This window comes from Oreochromis aureus, linkage group 12 (genome assembly GCF_013358895.1).
Source record: "Oreochromis aureus strain Israel breed Guangdong linkage group 12, ZZ_aureus, whole genome shotgun sequence".
In the NCBI taxonomy this organism is placed as follows: Eukaryota; Metazoa; Chordata; class Actinopteri; order Cichliformes; family Cichlidae; genus Oreochromis; species Oreochromis aureus.
In genome coordinates this window covers 39,371,116-39,389,718 of record NC_052953.1, presented here as the reverse complement: position 1 = coordinate 39,389,718, position 18,603 = coordinate 39,371,116, and the positions used below count along the sequence as shown (strand labels likewise).

At 35.7% G+C, this 18,603-nt stretch overlaps 1 protein-coding gene across 1 annotated transcript in view; it reads right to left on the bottom strand.

Annotated features, from left to right (window-relative positions):
- cacna1ba (calcium channel, voltage-dependent, N type, alpha 1B subunit, a) overlaps positions 1 to 18,603 on the bottom strand; it is a 340,688-nt gene that overhangs the window by 171,547 nt on the left and 150,538 nt on the right. Inside the window, exons 21-27 of the mRNA XM_039620693.1 lie at positions 17,893 to 18,013; positions 17,474 to 17,603; positions 16,745 to 16,804; positions 16,090 to 16,196; positions 3,395 to 3,491; positions 2,508 to 2,668; positions 2,259 to 2,396 (exon numbers count right to left, since the gene is read on the bottom strand). Of these exons, the coding sequence (XP_039476627.1) occupies positions 2,259 to 2,396; positions 2,508 to 2,668; positions 3,395 to 3,491; positions 16,090 to 16,196; positions 16,745 to 16,804; positions 17,474 to 17,603; positions 17,893 to 18,013 (814 nt within the window). The remainder of the gene's footprint in view (positions 1 to 2,258; positions 2,397 to 2,507; positions 2,669 to 3,394; positions 3,492 to 16,089; positions 16,197 to 16,744; positions 16,805 to 17,473; positions 17,604 to 17,892; positions 18,014 to 18,603) is intronic.

The following is an 18,603-nucleotide window of genomic DNA, read 5'->3' as shown; positions in this document are numbered from 1 at the left end:
ACTGATGTTGTGATTTACATCAACTGATGTTGTACTATATAAATAAAACTCAATTGAATTAACCACGCAAGGCAGCAGGACCAGATAACATCCCTGAACGTGTTTTAAAGGATTGTGCAGAGCAGTTGAAAAATATTTTTGCAGACATATTCAACATATCGCTCAGCAAGTTGTGCCAGCTTGCCTTAACTTCCTAAGATCCGAACTTTTTCATGGCATGCATTTTTAATTTCTCTTTGCTATTTGGGCTGATTGGGACCTGATGAACGTGAAAACAAAGAATTACCAGATTTTTTTAACCTGTTTTTTGTTTCTGAGGAAAATGATGTCCTCATTTGTGGAAATCAGGCCCTTACACAGCAAAATTTAATATTTTGGTCTAAGCTCCTTAGACCTGGGGTTATATGCTTCTTCCATTTAGTACCAGTTAGTGCCGATAGTTATTTTCTCGAAATTTCGAGAAAAGTAACTCGAAATTCTGAGTTAGCGCTGCCAATCTGTAATCTAGGTAGTAATATATGTAAATGATGTCATTTCCTTGTTACCCGGAAGCTGAAACCCTCAGCTACAAGTGCTACAGCTAAGCTACCAGTATTACAGCCAGTCATGAATGCACAAATTGCTGAGTATTTTCAGCGTGGCTTCACAAATGATGAAATCCTTGTGTTATTAGCTGAATCTCATGGCGTTACTATCGGCAAACGTACTCTCGAAAGCGCCAATTTGTTGCATTCCGGTTTTGAGTGTGCATTCCTCTGTGCCATATGTTTCCAGGTAGGGTTGCCAACCGTCCCTTGAAAAACGGAATCGTCCCGTATTTAGAAACAAAAGTACACGTCCCGTATTGAGCTGAAAAGGGACGCACTTTGTCCCGTAATACAGTGAGAATCAAAAGTAGTCTATATAAATGTTAATGGAATTAATGCTTTGTTTGAAAACATAATTCCCAGCCCCTCTCCTGCTCTGTGACCAATCAGCTGACCGCACACTTACGCACGAGTATGACAATTCAGATTACCGCTTATCTCATTGGTCGAGGAAAGGTCGCTTGCGGAGAAGATACCGGAACACACAACAGATGACCACAACAAGAAGCATGGCTAACAGGGAAACAAACGCTGACACTGCGGTGCAAGTCTCTGACGACAGTACACCTTTGACCAGCAATGTTTGTACCCCTCCGAGAAAGAAAAAAAGGCTGCAAAAATACAGGGAGGAATGGGAAAAGGAAAACACCTCGCTGGAAAAAGTGCGCGATAACACGTATAAAGCGCACTTTTGCCATAGGCCATGGTGGACTGACTGACCTCAAGCAGCATGATTCTAGTGGTGGGCACATGAAGAACATGAGGGACGTGAAAGCTCGGGGAACCCTTGACCAATTTGTTGCATTTACAGAAGCATGATAGGCTTCTGTTTAAGAAAGAGACCTTTTTTATTGTGTTAATTTTGTCATTTTGCACAAAAAGTTAAGCATAACAGTCTTTAGTTTAGGAAAGATACCTATTTTATTGTGTTAGTATTGTCATTTTGCGCTAAAAATAAATGGCTAAATGATCATTTGTTTCGAATGTGTACATATCACAAAGAATATGCATCTACTTAAATCAACTTCAAGTCAAATGGTTAAAAAAATAATTTCACACACAAAAAAAGAGCTAAAAAAATTCACCACACTGGGAAGGGTGAAGACAATCGGGTCCCCGGCCCTGGCCACGAAGTGTCCCTTATTTATTTTTCAGGGAGTTGGCAACCCTATTTCCAGGTAACAAGAAAATGACGTCATTCACATAGATTGCTGACTGGCAGAGCTAACTCGAAATTTCGAGTTATTTTTCTTGAAATTTCAAGAAAATAACTCAAAATCTCGAGAAGGATAACTCAAAATTTCAAGTTATTCAAGTTATATTTTTTTTTTAGTGGCGGAAACGGGTTTCCATATTCGTTACCTTACAATATCATTTGGTCCTGTATAAATAAAATTGAACTGAATATTTATGATGCTATGATCTTTTCTGATTAATGTATTGGCTTTGCTGCTTGTTGGCTTGAACATCATACCAGAGCCTTCTGAATATTTGGATGAACTTCTGTCTTTGGTAAGTTTTTATTTTCAGTTTTATTTGCATTTCCAAATAGTTTTGTCATTGGAATCATGTAAGGCTACATTTATGAACAAGGAACTACAGGAACTACATTCCTGGACAGGCCCTGTTTTTCATTGAATACATTTTAATAATCAGACCAGCTGTACTTACGTTGGCCAGCCCTCCCCGGTCGAGACAGTGAAGAGGGTCAAAAAAGCCCACAGCACATTGTCATAATGGAACTCGTACTTTTTCCACTCTCTGGGCATGGCGGCCACCTCGTCTTTGTCATAATCTAGGAATTGTCCTCTGTAAGAAATAAAGCAAGCGGTGACAGGCACACAGTAAGTAGCATTTGAAAGTTTAGTTACTTAAGCTCTGAAATTTGAAGTGAGGATGTGGGGATTTTTTTAGACCGACTTGCAGTCTTTCTCCAGGCCTTTGGACTCATCAGTGCAATAAAAGAATTTCCCCTTGAAGAGCTGAACTGCGATGACGGCAAAGATAAACATGAAGAGGATGTAAACAATGAGGATGTTCAGCACATTCTTCAGAGAGTTAACCACACAGTCAAACACCGCCTGAGGACACAAACAGATCAATTTTAAATGAAGAAGATTACACAAAATTTGTAAATATGATTTAATGCTAGTCGTTTTGTCACTATGCTGCTTTCTTAACTAGAGGTGTCTAGAAAACGACTACTAATTAACTGCTATGTATGAATCAGATTTCTTTGCAAGATACAGGAAGAGACAGCACAAAAAGCAAGCTGGAGCTGAGAGGAAGAAAAGTAAGACAAGTGAAAGGTGACAAAAGTCAGCTTGCTGTAATTACAAATGACCAAATGAAAGAAGTAAACACTAAGCTCCTCCACAGCTTCAGTCCTTTCAAGAAACAAACAAATTAAGACATAGGAGAAAAAATACTGGCGACCACCAGTGCTACCAAGTGGCCTTCTAATAGGCACGCCTGTGGAATCAATTTCAAAATTTTCAAGTTCTCGTGTTATCGTATTGAAAAGGTTTTCAGAAAACTTGACCTTTGAACTTGAGGTCAAGGTCACTGATCTTCAAACTCGTCTGAGATTTTCATTAGATGCACCTATGGCATCGATTTTAAGTGCCTATGTCACCGTGTTTTCAAATTATTACATTCAAAAACTTAGGTGTTCATGCCATTTATTTATTACTGCCACTACGTATAAAACTAGTGCAATAAGTGCACTAGTTTTAATAGTGCAATAACAGCTAAAGTGGTGACCTGCCTGCCAGGCAAAGGGAATTAAACAAGTCCTAAAACAGAACCTTGAGTTTTGGCAGGCGCTTGATGGTCTTCAGAGGCCTGAGAACTCGAAGAACCCTCAATGACTTGATAGTGCTGATGTCCTTGCCTTTGGTTCCCCTGTGAACAGCAAATATGTTTAGACCACACAAAAATGTATCTACAAACAATATGTAGTTAATGTAATCTTTGTCAATATTACTAACAAAAGCTATATCTGAAATTTGACTGTATGTTGTAACTGGGTTTGATTGCGGTAGGATGTGAATGAGGTGTGTTTAGATCAGCTGGGTGACAGAGAGATGCAACAATAGCCTTTCCGGATATGAAGAAAAAATGGAAATATTTTTATCAAAGTTTATTAAGCTCGATGCATGCATAATTGGGAATCTTAGACCATAAACTATGTGGCAGTGTTATACTGGGTGGGCATCTGTGTTAACAGGGTGAATACTCATACACTAGGCTCAGAGTTGTCTGCAAATCAGAGTTCCTGAAGGGGATTGTGGAGCAGCAGGAGATGAAACTTGACAACCAGGGAAATCTGGCAACTAGCCCCCTGCACATTACCCTCAAACTGATTATGATTATACTGTGATTTAAAAATTAAAACTCATAATTTAATTTAATAATAAATATTAATCCTTTAATAAAAAAAAAAACTGAACAGTTTTGATTCCTATGTACTGAGACATGGGCTTATACATGAAGGTATGACTTCTAACAGACCACTGGATAGTTTTTTTTTCATTGTAAGTGTCAGAGAAAATTCAGTGCTTGATGACAAGATGAATATCAGTGCCATGCTTGTAAATGCAGTGCTGCAGTCAGAATATACATTCCAAGAAAGTTGGTGAGCATCTAATCAAAGAAACAAAGAGCCATTGTCCTGGCAAAGTAACATGACATATCTTAAAAGCTTCAACCACACTGGAAGTCACGTGGTCACCAGAGACCATAAAAAGTGAATGCCATTTGACAACTTTAAGTGACTACAGGCAAAATGACTGCTGTCTACTGGCTACTTCAATGTTCTTTATATAGCACTAAATCATAACAGCTGCCTGAAGGCACTTTATATTTTAAGGTAAAGACCTTACAAAAATGGAGAGAATACTCAAACAATCAGACAACCTGCTATGAGCAAGCACTTGGTGAGAGGGGGAAAGCGAAATCTCCCTATTAGCTGGAAGAAACCACCAGCAGAACTAGGCTCAGGGAAGGCCAGCCATCTGCCGCAGTTGGACTTAAGGGAAGAGAGACAGGACAAGAAGTCAATGCAAAATTTAATGCAAAGTGTGAAAACACGCAGAAAAGAAACAGTCAGTGCATCATCATTATAAGCTTAATCTTAAAGATAGAGAGATCGTCTGTCTCCCAAATCAAAACTGGGGACTGGTTTTAAAGAAGACAGGCCTGAAAGCTGAAGGCTCTGCCTACCATTCTATTTTTAAACACCTTAGAAACCACAAGAAAGCCAACATTTCAAAAGTGAAATGCTCTATTGGTGTGATTTGGTACTATGAGGCCTTTTAGATGAGATGGGGCCTTGAGGCAAATGTTGTTGTGATTTAGCACTATATAAATAAAAATGATATGAAATTGAATTGAAGTTTTCAAGACCTTGAATGTGACAAGAATGATTTTAAATTTATTCAAATCAAATCACTTTTATTTCACATCACATGTGCTGGTACACCGATACAGCACATGCGAGTGAAATTCTTGTGTGCAAGCTTCACAAGCAACAGAAGTGTGCAAAATACAATAGCATTTGAACAAAGCAAAATATAAGAATAGGAATTATAATTATAAGAATAAATATATGTACAAATATAATAATGTATGCTCTCGTTACTGTATATGTATACCAAATATATATATATATATATATATATATATATATATATATATATATATATATATATATATATATATATATATATATATATATATATATATATATATATATATGTGTGTGTGTGTGTGTGTGTGTGTGTGTGTGTGTGTGTGTGTGTGTGTGTGTGTGTATACATATATATAAAATTAAATAAAATATAAAATATACAGAGGTTTAACAGAGAACCAGTGAAGAGCAGCTAATAATTCACTCCGTCAGAAGAAGACCATAAGAAATTATGCCTATATTATACTCTACTCACTGTAATAAAATAGTATGTTCAACAGTATCAAATGCTCTACTAAGCTCTAGTAGGATAAGTACAGAGGGAAGCCCACTGTCCATTGTCAAATAAAACATTCCTCTGCAAATGATCAGACAGCTGTTTTACAACTACTCTTTAAAGAATTTTTGAAATAAAAGGTTGAAGATTGGTCTATAATTACTTGATCTTTGAGATTTCCTTAGTGAGCATCATTGTGATTAGGATCTTGTAAAGTATATGGGGTGCCATGTAAAAAATGGCTATAATTCCTAAACATGGATCCATCCATTTTCTTCTGTTTATCCAGTTCAGGGTTGCAGCAGCACTGGACCGTGCCACCGTGCTACCCTAAATTCCTAAATTTAATTCCAATTACAGTTCTAATTCATCTAAGGAGCTTGGAAAGAAAAGTGACTGGACTTCTTTAAGTTTCTTGAACATGTTTCACCTTTCATCTGAGAAGCTTCTTCAGTTCTATGGCCAAATGGTGGAGAAACCCAGGCATTTAAGCCCTAGTACTCATTGTGTCATTAAAGAGTTGGTGACCCACTATTGATCATGTGACTCATCACATGCAGCAAGTTGTGAAAAAGGGTGTGTGTCATTATCAGCAGAGGTTTCATGTGAAACCATTGTAAGACCTTGCCTTACCTTATCATGTGACTTATTGAGATCAACTGACGCTCGATGTGAGCGGGCACATCACAAAACTGGATTGAGGGTGGCAGACAGTAGGTGTCGCAAGCCACCCCCTCTGTTCAAAGATGGTCATTCGCAGTGGACATTGCTGGGTTCTTTCACTCCTCTTTCAAACCATCAGTCTTCTCTGTCCAAAATGTGAACATTGGCATCTTTGAAAGAGTAACCTTTGTCTTTTAGATGCAGATGTCCAGCTGATTCTTGTCCTGTCGAGGTGGCTCTTCTATGTCGTGCCATGTGTTTCTGAAGTGGCTATTTGGTTTCTCCAATGTAGAGGTCTGAGCACTCTTCGCTGCACTGCACAGCATATACTAGCCCAGTTGGGATAACCACATTTTTTAAGAGCTTTCTTGACATATGTGTGCTCCTTTTCTTTCATTCTGGCTTTGAGTAATCAGGATCCTGCAATACCATCAGAAAACATTTCCTCTACGTTTGTGTTCCGGGGTGTGGTGGGAGTCAAAGGTACTTGTCTGCATGTACAGGCTTACGATAAACTTCAATGTTGAGGTTTCTATTCTCCTCAACGTGCATAGCACAATCCAGAAATGGAAAACTATTATCCGTTGCATCTTCCCCTTATGTTTCTATCCACTGAGTTGGTCGTAGAAATGAAAAAGCTCCCCGGAAAAGAGGTGAAACGTCCTCAAGAAACTTAAAAAACTCCAGTCACTTTTCTTTTCAAGTTCCTTAGATTTCCATGACCTGAATCGCTAAGAACCTACACAGACATACAGTTTAACTCAATGGGTTTTTACTAATCTTGGGATTAACTGTTTAGAAATTTAAAGTTGAAAGTCTGCCCTTCATTCCTGTATGACTGTCTGATTTAAAATCCACTGCGGTGGAGGCAAAACTACAAAATTGCGTCAAGTGTTGTGGAGTTTGGACCAATGTACAAGATGCATAAACAGGGAAGAGTTAAATCAAAGTACACATTTAATAAGGTTATTGAAGCAGTCTAAAAATACAGTTTACAAAGCAAGAGGTAAAATGATTTCAACATAAACAGAAAACATTAAGAGGAATTAATATAAAGGAATCAGGGGAAGACAGCACTATATATGCAAACACAGAAGGACAATCAGGGAAAGTGGACACACCTGGGGAAAAAAAGGAAATTGAACTAAACCCAAGACACAAAAGACAATTAAGTACCAAAATAAAAAACAAATGAGAAACAAAAGAAAAAGGGGGAAAAAAGGGAATGAATTTACCATAAGAGAAATTGACACAGGAGACAGAAACTGACACAGGACAGACAGGAAATATGGAGAATAAAATAAACAAACACAGGACAAACTAACAGTAACGGGAACTAATGAATCAAGAAAGAAAATACAGTGGAACCCCGACTTACGAAATTAATTCGGTCCAGAGGGTCTTTCGTAAGTCAAAATTTTCGTAAGTCAAAGCACCTTTTTCCATCACCTTTTGAGTGAGGCAATGCTGGCTGAAGACGAAGTTCTTGGTGGAGGTTGAAGAAAGCATATGTATGCATGCATACATACGTACATGTACATGTACATAACATTATGGAATTTAATTCTAAACATTAAAACTAAAACTTACATTTACGTTAATTAATGTACATCCGTACACTGTGCAATGATATTTTTTAAACATTTTTTTAAACTCGCTCATATTTATGCCTTATGCCCGCCCCATTATGAATGAACGATAGGCTAATTGCAAATGAAAAGCACACGAAATAGTGCACTGCAACAACAATACGTCTTTCACGTGGAACAGCGAAATGCATTTCGCAAACGGATTTCGTTACACGGGCATTTTGTCATACCACGGGCAAAAATATTGCTGTTAAGTGTCTTCGTAACTTGAATTTTTCGTTAAATGGGGTCCTCGTAAGCCGGGGTTCCACTGTACTGAGGAATAACACAAAGGTGAAACTGAAATTCAAAAGATGTTATAATATACAGACGATGAAAGTCAAAGGGGACACCAAAACAAAATCAAAGAATCAATAACCTAGCATACATACATATATATATATATATATACACATATATATATATACACATATATATATAAATATATACATATACATACATATACATATATATGTATGTATATGTATATATATATATATATATATATATATGTATATATATATATATATATATATATATATATATATATATATATATATATATATATATATATATATATATATATATATATGTGTGTGTGTGTGTGTGTGTGTGTGTGTGTGTGTGTGTGTGTGTGTGTGTGTGTGTGTGTGTGTGTATGTAAATAGATATAAATATATATATAGATATATATATAGATATATAGATATATAGATATATATATATATAGCTACACTTGGGATTAAGGAAATGACTGTGTAAGAATTTCTCATAGCTTTCAAAGAATACTCCTCAATACTCAGACATAGTGGGGAAGCAGAGGTAGAAAGTATAGTCTTATTAAAATTAGTCTTATTAAAAGAGCCAACAGTGTACAAGACATTAGGTTAATGTTTGCCAGGCATGCATTAACCCAAGTCAGCTGACCATTTGTTAACCATTTGTAAATCAGTCGATTAACCACAGCACATTAGCTGATCACACTGTCTAAAGCTGCTACTACCCAGCTGATTAAGCAACTGATTTTCTTCTACATATCCCATTGTCAAATCTCAAATTGGGGATTTGAGCTGCTGCAGCCTGGATACAGTTCCTGTATATCTAAAAGCTGTTATAGAATTCCCAGCACCCCCTACAATTATTACAGTTGCGTATCTCACTGAATATCATCAGTCATGTTTTGTCACTTATCCCTGCTCTGTGCTTATTTCTGCTCTCTACAACCTGCTTTGCTATATACACATATATGAGAACGTAGGTGTTAGCTCTAGCTAACTCATGTTATCAGTTACTGTACTAGCAGTGGAGTTGACAAAGAATCAATTGAGGGACAACTGAATCTATGCAAGCATTCAACTTGAGGTGACACTAAGGCAAAACACGTGTAGCATTCTTTCATTTCACAGAGAAATATCACGGTCATTTAGCAAAATACTCATCTGATGCTGAAAAACTAGACTATGCATTTATTAGCTTTAGGCTGGACATCCTAAAAACTCCCTGAAAAGCCCTTAGCATATCCAAAATGCTGCAGCAAGAGTACTGACAGGGACTAGAAAGACTGAGCATATTTCTCCCATACTGGCTTCTTCACTGGCTCCCAGTTAAATCCAGAAATTGAATTTAAAATGCTGCTCTTCACATAAAAAGTCTTGAATAATCAGGCCCCATCTTATCAGTGACCTTATAGTGCCATATCACCCAATTAGAGCACTTCGCTGTCAGACTGTGGGCTTACTTGTGGCTCCTAGAGTTTTCCCATGATGCATTGAGTGCTTCTTCTTCAGTCACCTTTTCACCTACAATGTGTTTATACACCTCTCTGCATTTAATTATTAGCTAGCTATTAATCACAGACAAAGACACAGCGTATCCTGTTTTCCTCCCCTCACCCCCAATCGGTCATGGCAGATGGCTTTCCTTCCCTAAGCCTGGTCTTGCTGGAGGTTTCTTCTTGTTAAAAGGGAGGTTTTCCTTTCCACTGTTGCCAAAGCACTTGCTCATAGGGGGTCATACGATTGTTGGGATTTTCTCTGTTTTCTTTTTATTATTGTAGTGTCTTTGCCTTAAAATATAAAGTGCCTTGAGGCAATCATAGTTCTGATTTCATGCTTTGTAAATAAAATTGAATTAGAGTTTTTAATACTGTTTCTATTCCTTCTCTGTGCAGAGGTCCATTTTGAATTAGCTTCTTTGAATCTGCTACTGACAGTTTTACCCAAATCAAATTCAAATGTGAGAACATTATCAATTCATTGAAAACTAAACAATTCACAGGTTTTCTATTTTGTTCCCAGGTTGAAATGGGAATAAATCAACATCTGAGCCTTAAACTATGTTTTATAGTTCATATTCCGGCATAGTTCATATTCATGATTATTTTCTATCAAATTGCGTTATCCCTACAACTGCATACACACTGGAAGTGATTCACAGTGACGTGGCGACCAAGGAAAGTAAAGGAAAATTGACAACTTCAAGTGACTATGGATGAAATAACTGCTGGCAATAGGGGGTGGGTGGGACCCAAGATAAATGTTTCTCAACTTCCAGGTGAGTCAACTACCAGTAAGAGTGAAAAATAAACATTTGATTGACATATGACCAGGTAGTAATATCATCAGCAGGACAACTAGGCAACTGGAGCCTGGAATGTATGCAAACAACGTGCCATCAACTTCAAAACAATGTGCGATAAACCAATTATTTCCAATGTATAGGCACCTTAGTTGGGTTATTTGGGATTTAATCGATGTTATGGGATTGAAATACAAGAAAATACAACGTTAAAAAATGGCTGTACAGCTAACTGAAATGAAAAGACTAAAGCAGTTAATGATTTTGGTAAGTACAGGCTGGTTTTAGTTGAAAAGCACTCAGGCACATTACTGTTATATTTAAAAAGACCCACGTTTCACTGAAACGTGGGTTTAATAATTTATACATGAAGCTGATCTAAGCATAAAAAGAATGGTGGTTAAAAAGGGTGTATTAGGGGAGAAAATGTTAGGATGAGGTATAGGGTACAATGCGGTGGAGTAGGATGAAAGTGGGTTGGGGTTGCATAGGGGGGTTCCCCACCTGGTCACACCTTGTTGCAATCTACTTGGGGGAAAACAGTGGTAAAACAGGGTACAAAACATTTATGGATGCTTCACATACATAAACAAAATAAGGCATATGTTTGCATCAAATGACAACAGCATAGTTTCAGAAAGAAAGAAAGAAAAAAAGATGTAACAATATATGTTTTTGGTTGGTAGCAGACAACTGGGTTCCCAGTTGATAAACTATTTCATTGACATTACACAGTGACAACAAGAGTGAAATCGTAGGTATGATTGCACTCTAAGTGCTATTTCTGGAGGTAGCCTTTCACTGAAATAATACACAAATAGGAACTGTCGTATTAAAACAGGCAGCTGCTAAGTCCTTGTTTTGTAAGTATACACAGCAACAACTACCAAATCTATCAAATGAAGAGATCGAATAAGAACAAAAATGGCCTCTTAGGAGATTTTCTATATAACAATAACGGCATTTAGAATAAAACTAATTAAAGAAATGTTACATGAGCCCTAAAAACTGGGTTATCACTTGCATCTGAATCCAAAATTATAAAGCAGTATTGCAGTTTGCTTCATCATGTGTAATGATGCAGTCTGAGTAGTTCAAGAAGGTCAAGTGACAGATTCAAAGATTTGGCCTTGGATTCAGGTTTGTTGTCCATGCGACAAGCACTTGATCAAATGAATGGTAGGCATTTCCAGAATCATGCATGATGAGAGAATGACAGCTGTGAGTCAAATAAGGCTTGGTATAAGTTAGTGGCAATATGGCAAAGACTTTCAGCAAAAACCTCTGCAAATAATTTGTTTTGATTTGACTAAACCTGCTGCAGAAACAAAAGGAACTCAATTCATAAAGTCAATTTAGAATCACATCTACAGAGATATCAAGTATCCGACATTCAGTAAATGGATCAAACATTGTGAAAAAAAATGAAATGAAAAAAGAATTATCAGAGCCAGAAAAAAAAGAAAATATGACCATAGAATAAGAAAACTGGAATTATAATTCATCCTGCTTGTCTTAAAACTGCTATTCATCCCAGGTCAGTTAAAACCATATTAAGCTGTTTTCTGGATTTTGGGGGGAAATTAAACACCTGTGTTAAATGTACCTTTGTCACAGGATTAACACTTAAAATTCTCAATAACGGTGGATTTTTGCACTAACAGCATTTGGTCAAATGAAGAGGTTTTTACTTGTTGGTAATTATCTAATTAAATTAACACACCTTAGCTCCATTATGTTGTTAAAACAGTCTCAAGTTGACTTTAAAGTATTTCAAGCATAAAATAATGCAGTGTTTTTTTCTTTAAATAATTCAAAAGGCTTGTAAACAAACATGTGATACAATTATTCTTTTAAAGCTGTCGTAGGGATCTGCAAAATCGAAAACAATATTGCTCTTGTATTGCAGTGTAGAGCTATAGGTAGCTAGGTATAGGTAAGTCACATGTGTGAGAAACTAGTCAGATTAGCTTATACATGACTTTATTTGTATGCTGAGCTTACTTTATAATTACTAAATCTTTTCACATTGCATAATAAAGAGCTTTTGAATTTGGACTGGCTGATATTCATCTAAAAAACCTGCATTTAGCAATTGTGTGTTGATATCAGTTGGTATTATCTCAGTCGTCTTTCTCCACAAATCCAGTAAATATATCTAATATAGTATAAAAGAAGTAGTAGCATCCACAGTCAGCTACCACACAGTACATGAGCCAGTTATAAAAGTAAAAAATAGTAGGAATAAATAAAAAAAGAGATTTTCAATTATCTTTCAGTTTATGAGCTATCGGAAGTAATAAAATTCACTGTGATAGAAGGCAAAGCTTATATGTCCTCTATCTAGGTTGTCTATTAACTTTTCTGGGAGAGGTCTCTTCTCTTCTCAAGTTTGTGTAAGTTTTTTCTTATCCGACCTTCTATCCTGTCTACATCACTGTTTCTATTATTTTTACTTCATATTTTATTTTTATTTTTTTATTCTAAAAACTGAAAAAATAGAATAAGTAGCTGTTTCCACAGCTAATGGTAAGCTAGTTTCATAGAGTTTAATTTATTTTTTACTGAAGGCTGGGCCAGTGATGCTCATTAGTCACTGAAAACATTAAACATGAATTTAACTAGTATCTACTTATTGAGCACAGGTCTGGAACAAATCATACACAATGATGATGACTCAGACAGATGACTGTCAAGGAAGATAATGTACACTATTGTGCAAAAGTCTTGAACCACACCTCACTTCTTTATGTTTTGCTTCCATGGATCCAGATTTTCTTGTAATGTTTTTAAAATGGTCTTGAGCAATAGTTTTTCAGATTTTCTGAAGGTCTTTTTTACCGGTAAGTTTTTTGTTTTCTTGGAACATTGGCTGCATTTTCTCCCATTTTCAGAAAAAAACACCAACAATGACACAGTTAGGCAGAAATAAATATTATATTACATAAATAGTATTCTATTTTTTTCACCAACAGTGTGATTCCCAAAGAGCATTGGCATAAACCTGGACACAGGACCTGAGACATACAGCTCCCCTTCAGTTCATCCATTTACAGTTCACCAAATACTCTTAAGGAAGGGAAATTGGAAGAAAAGGCTGAGGTATGCTAAATTGCACAAGAACTAGACTGAATGTCTCATGGAATGATGAATTCACATGTCTATAGCCAACTGTAAAACATGTTGGAGGCTCTGTTGTGATTTGAGTCTGCATTTCAGCCGGAGGTGTTTTCAGTATGATAATGATCCAAAACACACTGCCAGTGCAGTAAAAGTATACCTGATAGAAAAACACTCAATGGCTACAGCTTAACCTTGATCTCAACATTATTGAAGCAATATGGGATCATCTGGACAGAGAATGGAACAAAAGGCAGTAAAAATCCAAAGAGGAGTCTTTGGAATGTCCTTCAGGAAGCCTGTAGAACTATTCCTGAAGACTACAGAGAAATTAAAAGAAAGGCTGCCTAAGGTAGTTAAGTCCCTCTTTACAATAAATAAAGATGTTCATACTAAATATTGGCTTTTTGTACAAACAAAATTTTTGCCTTATACACTGTATTTATATATTTATAAATATATTGATATACTTATATAGTGTATTTCAATGTATTTGTCCACATGATTTAATAAGACGTTGCACAAATTTTTATCTATTTTTAAAATATGAAGAAATAAGGCAGGCTCAAGACCTTTGCAAAGTACTGTCTATCATTTCGGCATAGATGGAAATCATGTGACACTACAGTCACAGTAATGTTATTTAACACCTCTAGTTAGGAGCACGCATACAGTCACATGGTACTAGCATGCACATTCTAATGCGCATGCTACAAGCTCAATATTCCCTGAGGACTACTCGTGCCCTCTGGCACCAGATTTCTTGTAATGTTAAGTCTCTGCTTAGCAGTGAATATGAAATTAATGTTATCATTCCAGTCTAACCAGAGCTATGGCAAAACACAGTGCTGATAAAAACACCTCTCAAAGGCTCAGGGAAGATACAAGATATGAGCACTATCGTGCCATGTCCCCGAATAGCACAAATGGCTATAGAGCAAGGACCTGATGCCAAGCAACATGATACACTGCTGGAAACTTAGATGGAAGACCAGATGAATGTGTCCCAAACAAAACATTACACACTGCAAAAAAGACACATTCTCACAAGCAATTTCACTACATATACTGCTTACTGCTTAGTCTTACAGTAAAAAAACGAAGAACAAACAAACATAAGAAAACAAAATAAAACAGATAAGGGTGGTACTTTGGCATTCTGACATTGCTGATTCTTTCCTTCAACAATCACTATTTTACATTCTTTTTAATACAGTGTTTACTGTGTAAAATGGATTTGCTCTAGCTTCTGCCATGATTCAAAACAAGTGGGCAATTTTAACTGAAAAATATTTTTGTAAGCAGTTAATTTGATCTTACTCACAAAAGGAATAATGCTGAAAAATGTATTGGCTTAAATTTCTATACAGTTTGAAAAGTGTGTTTGTCCAGTTTCCCTCTTAGAATTGTGGCCAAATACATTTCCATATAGTAGATAGACTCTTATTGGTGCATGAAAAAAAAAAACAAATTTATATTATTTTAATTTATTTTTAACTTTAATTTCTTTATATTTTGTGACCTAGATGTCAAGAAGTAAGACCGAGTATGTGAGGAAATTACTTGTTTTTGCAGTGTAAGCCATGTATGTTTTCTTTCTCACATACATAAACACTGATAATGACACAAACAGGCAAGATGAGAGCGGTAGAGAAGGCATTACCCCATGAAGCTCCTTCAAAACGATCCCGGGACAGAAACGGGTAGAGGATTATGTAAATTAGCACATTGACAATATCACAAAACACACACTCTCTCATACACACATAAAGAGGTCATCTGCTTTTGTAAGGTTAGTGTATGTGTTTCATATATTTTGCCACTTGTTATAAGGATATACTGAAAAATAATCATAATCATTTCATAAGCTTCAAAGAGTTCCTTGGCAAAAAAAAAATAAAAAATCAAATTCATGCAAAGAGGCAGTACTTATGGTCATGACACCTCTTTATAATTTCTCCAGTTTGCTGCGGCATGCTCAGTATCAGCTTCTGGGCCAAATCCTGAATAAAGGTGACTCAGTCCTGCCTTATCAGTGCTCAGAGTTGATCAGTTTGTGGGCTTTTGACTGTCCAGCCACTTTTGTGTAAGGGTTAACCATTCTAAATGTATCTTAAAAGAACAGCTTCTTCCAGTGATCTAGGAACAATTTGTTGAATCTGTACTTAGTGATAACTAAATGGCTCAGAGAGCGTCAAACTAACATTTTGGATCCATACCTAAGGGTCAGTCTTTAAAAAACAGGTGAACAAGCAAAACTTATGAAATGCAAATGATTGTTCTTCACTTAGAAACATGTAAAAATAATTAAATGAAAAATGAAGCAAGCACAGTATATGAAAAGTTTTTGCCACCATCAAAACTTAACTATAGTTATGACTATACATTTGGCTAATTAGAAGGTATGCACTATCATTTAAATTATATGTAATCTCTCAGTGTAGTGTGGTATTTAATGTATATTGCACATGACACACCAGATTCAAGATTAACAATATCTGTAAATGTCTCATTTTATCACAGAAAGACAGAAGCTGTGGAACTTACGAAAAAGCAAATGCTACCAGTGCCCCACTGACCACTATGAAGTCCAGGATGTTCCACAGGTCTCTGAAGTAGGATCCAGGATGAAGCAATAGCCCCAGGTCCACCATCTAAACCAAGAACAAGTATTTTATGTTCTTTTGCTTATTTGTTTATTTAAATTCTTTTAACTTAAAATTACCTGTTAAAATTAACTGTTATAAGGACCTCCTTTTGTTCATACTTTTGTTCATATTGAGTATCCGCTATTACAATGGCATTTATGATAAAAACACAAAAAATAACAAAAAATATTAGCGCCGGCAGTGTAATCACTCTCACTGGCAAAAGAATAAGACAAAAGTCATGAACTGCAGATTTAAATGAACATTGAAATGTGATTAAACCTAGAGTTAAATTTCTCACTGACAGAACACTACCAGATTTAGATACAGTGGATTAGAAATATAAGAACCATAATGCAGCAGATATACTGAGTGAATTGCCTTGGTCACAGTGAGGTACGTTCCTGCCTCAGTATCCTATTATAAAATTACTTATTTGGTTTCTGCAAGTAAAAACTGAAATGAGTCACCAGTTTGCTTCTGATAAAATATAATGAAAACACATACATAAGTACAGTGAACAGTAGTGAATTTCTAAGGGTATTAGTGTTTACCTTGATCACCATTTCAAAAGTGAAAACACCAGTGAAGGCATAGTCCAAATATTTGAGCACCTGTAAAAAAGACTTGATTAATACTGACAAAGACAAAAAAGTAGAAAAGAAACTGTAGATACTATTCTGAAATAGTTCTACTGGTGTAATAATCCAGTCTATCAAAGAAGTGTAGTCCCATTTTTAGGCACCACACACACAGACAAAAAAAAAAAAATATATATATATATATATATATATATATATATATATATATATATATATATATATATATATATATATATATATATACATATATACACATATATATATATATATATATATATATATATATATATATATATATATATATATATACATATACATATATATATATATACATATATATATATATATATATATATATATATATATATATATATATATATATATATATATATATATATATATATATATATATATATATATATATATATATATATATATATATATATATATATATATATATATATATATATATATATATATATATATATATATATATATATATATATATATATATATATATATATATATATATACATATACATATATATACATACATATATATATATATATCTCTATATAAACCTGACTCAGACAGAAGATAAGAAAATATACATCTCTCAGTTCTGTATGAGTACAGTGAGTATTGTATGTAGTTTTATTACTGTGTACTGTGTGTCTCACATTGTTGCGGGGTGCATTAGTCCAGACAGGGTCCTCTGCTGCCAGAGCAATACTGCTCATAGCAATGACAACCAGGATGGACATCTCAAAATAACGTAGAGTCACAATATAGTGACACAACCGCCTCACCCTGAGGAAAAAGAGGCCAAGAAAAAAGAAGTAAGTACCTACTGTTGCTTCACTGTTCTTGTCACTTGTCACACTCCAGCAGTGTTAAAATGCTATATACAACTGGTGCCTGTCAGCACTCCTCGGTACCATGAGATTGGCTTTTAGTATAGCATACAGTATGTTCTTTTTTACAGATATGAAATAAAATACCACCCAAGAGCTACACTGGCTAACATTCACAGGATGTTGTGAATGCAGTGTGGTAGCACCTTATAACCATATGGAGGGAGGAAGCAGAGCTGACTCACGGATTGGTCTGTCCAAAGATGAACATTGAACTGTAAGGCAGGATGGGTTTGGGCCCACATGGGCCTAGATCCTCCAGGGTCTTCTCATTTATGGGCACTGTTTCACAATCAATACTGTTCACTGCAAAGAAAGATCATCAGACTGTGATAATGCTCATTAGTGGCACTGAATACCATCATCATCAAGATCACTATTTCTGTCATATAATGTATTTCTCAGAGCAGCATTGAAAAATGAATACAATGTCTTCCAGCACCAGCACGAGTGAGTGAATTATCTTCCATGGGCTAGAGCAGGCGGCATTGAAGAAACTCTGAAAATGCTGGCTAAAGAGAAACGTAAATTCTGTAAAAAATATAACTCATGCTGGCAATAATGTCAATCGCAGGCAAGTAAAATTAATATTGAATCAGTGTGCAACTTTGCTACTGCAATGCTGGACTCTGCAGTTTTCTCTGGTCCCCAGTCAAACTGGACCATGAGTGACATGTTTGGCATGTTCTCCCAAAATTGCTGACTGGCTGAGTGGTGTCTAAAAAACAATTTGAGCTTTATTGATAATTGGAAAAGTTTCTCTGGAAAACCTGGTCTTAGGAAGGATGACATCCATTTCACTTTGGATGCAGCAGCCCCCCTCCCCCCAAAATAAATAAATAAATATCACATAACAAAAAAAGACTATACAGAGTTGGGACTAGGAAGCAGAGTTG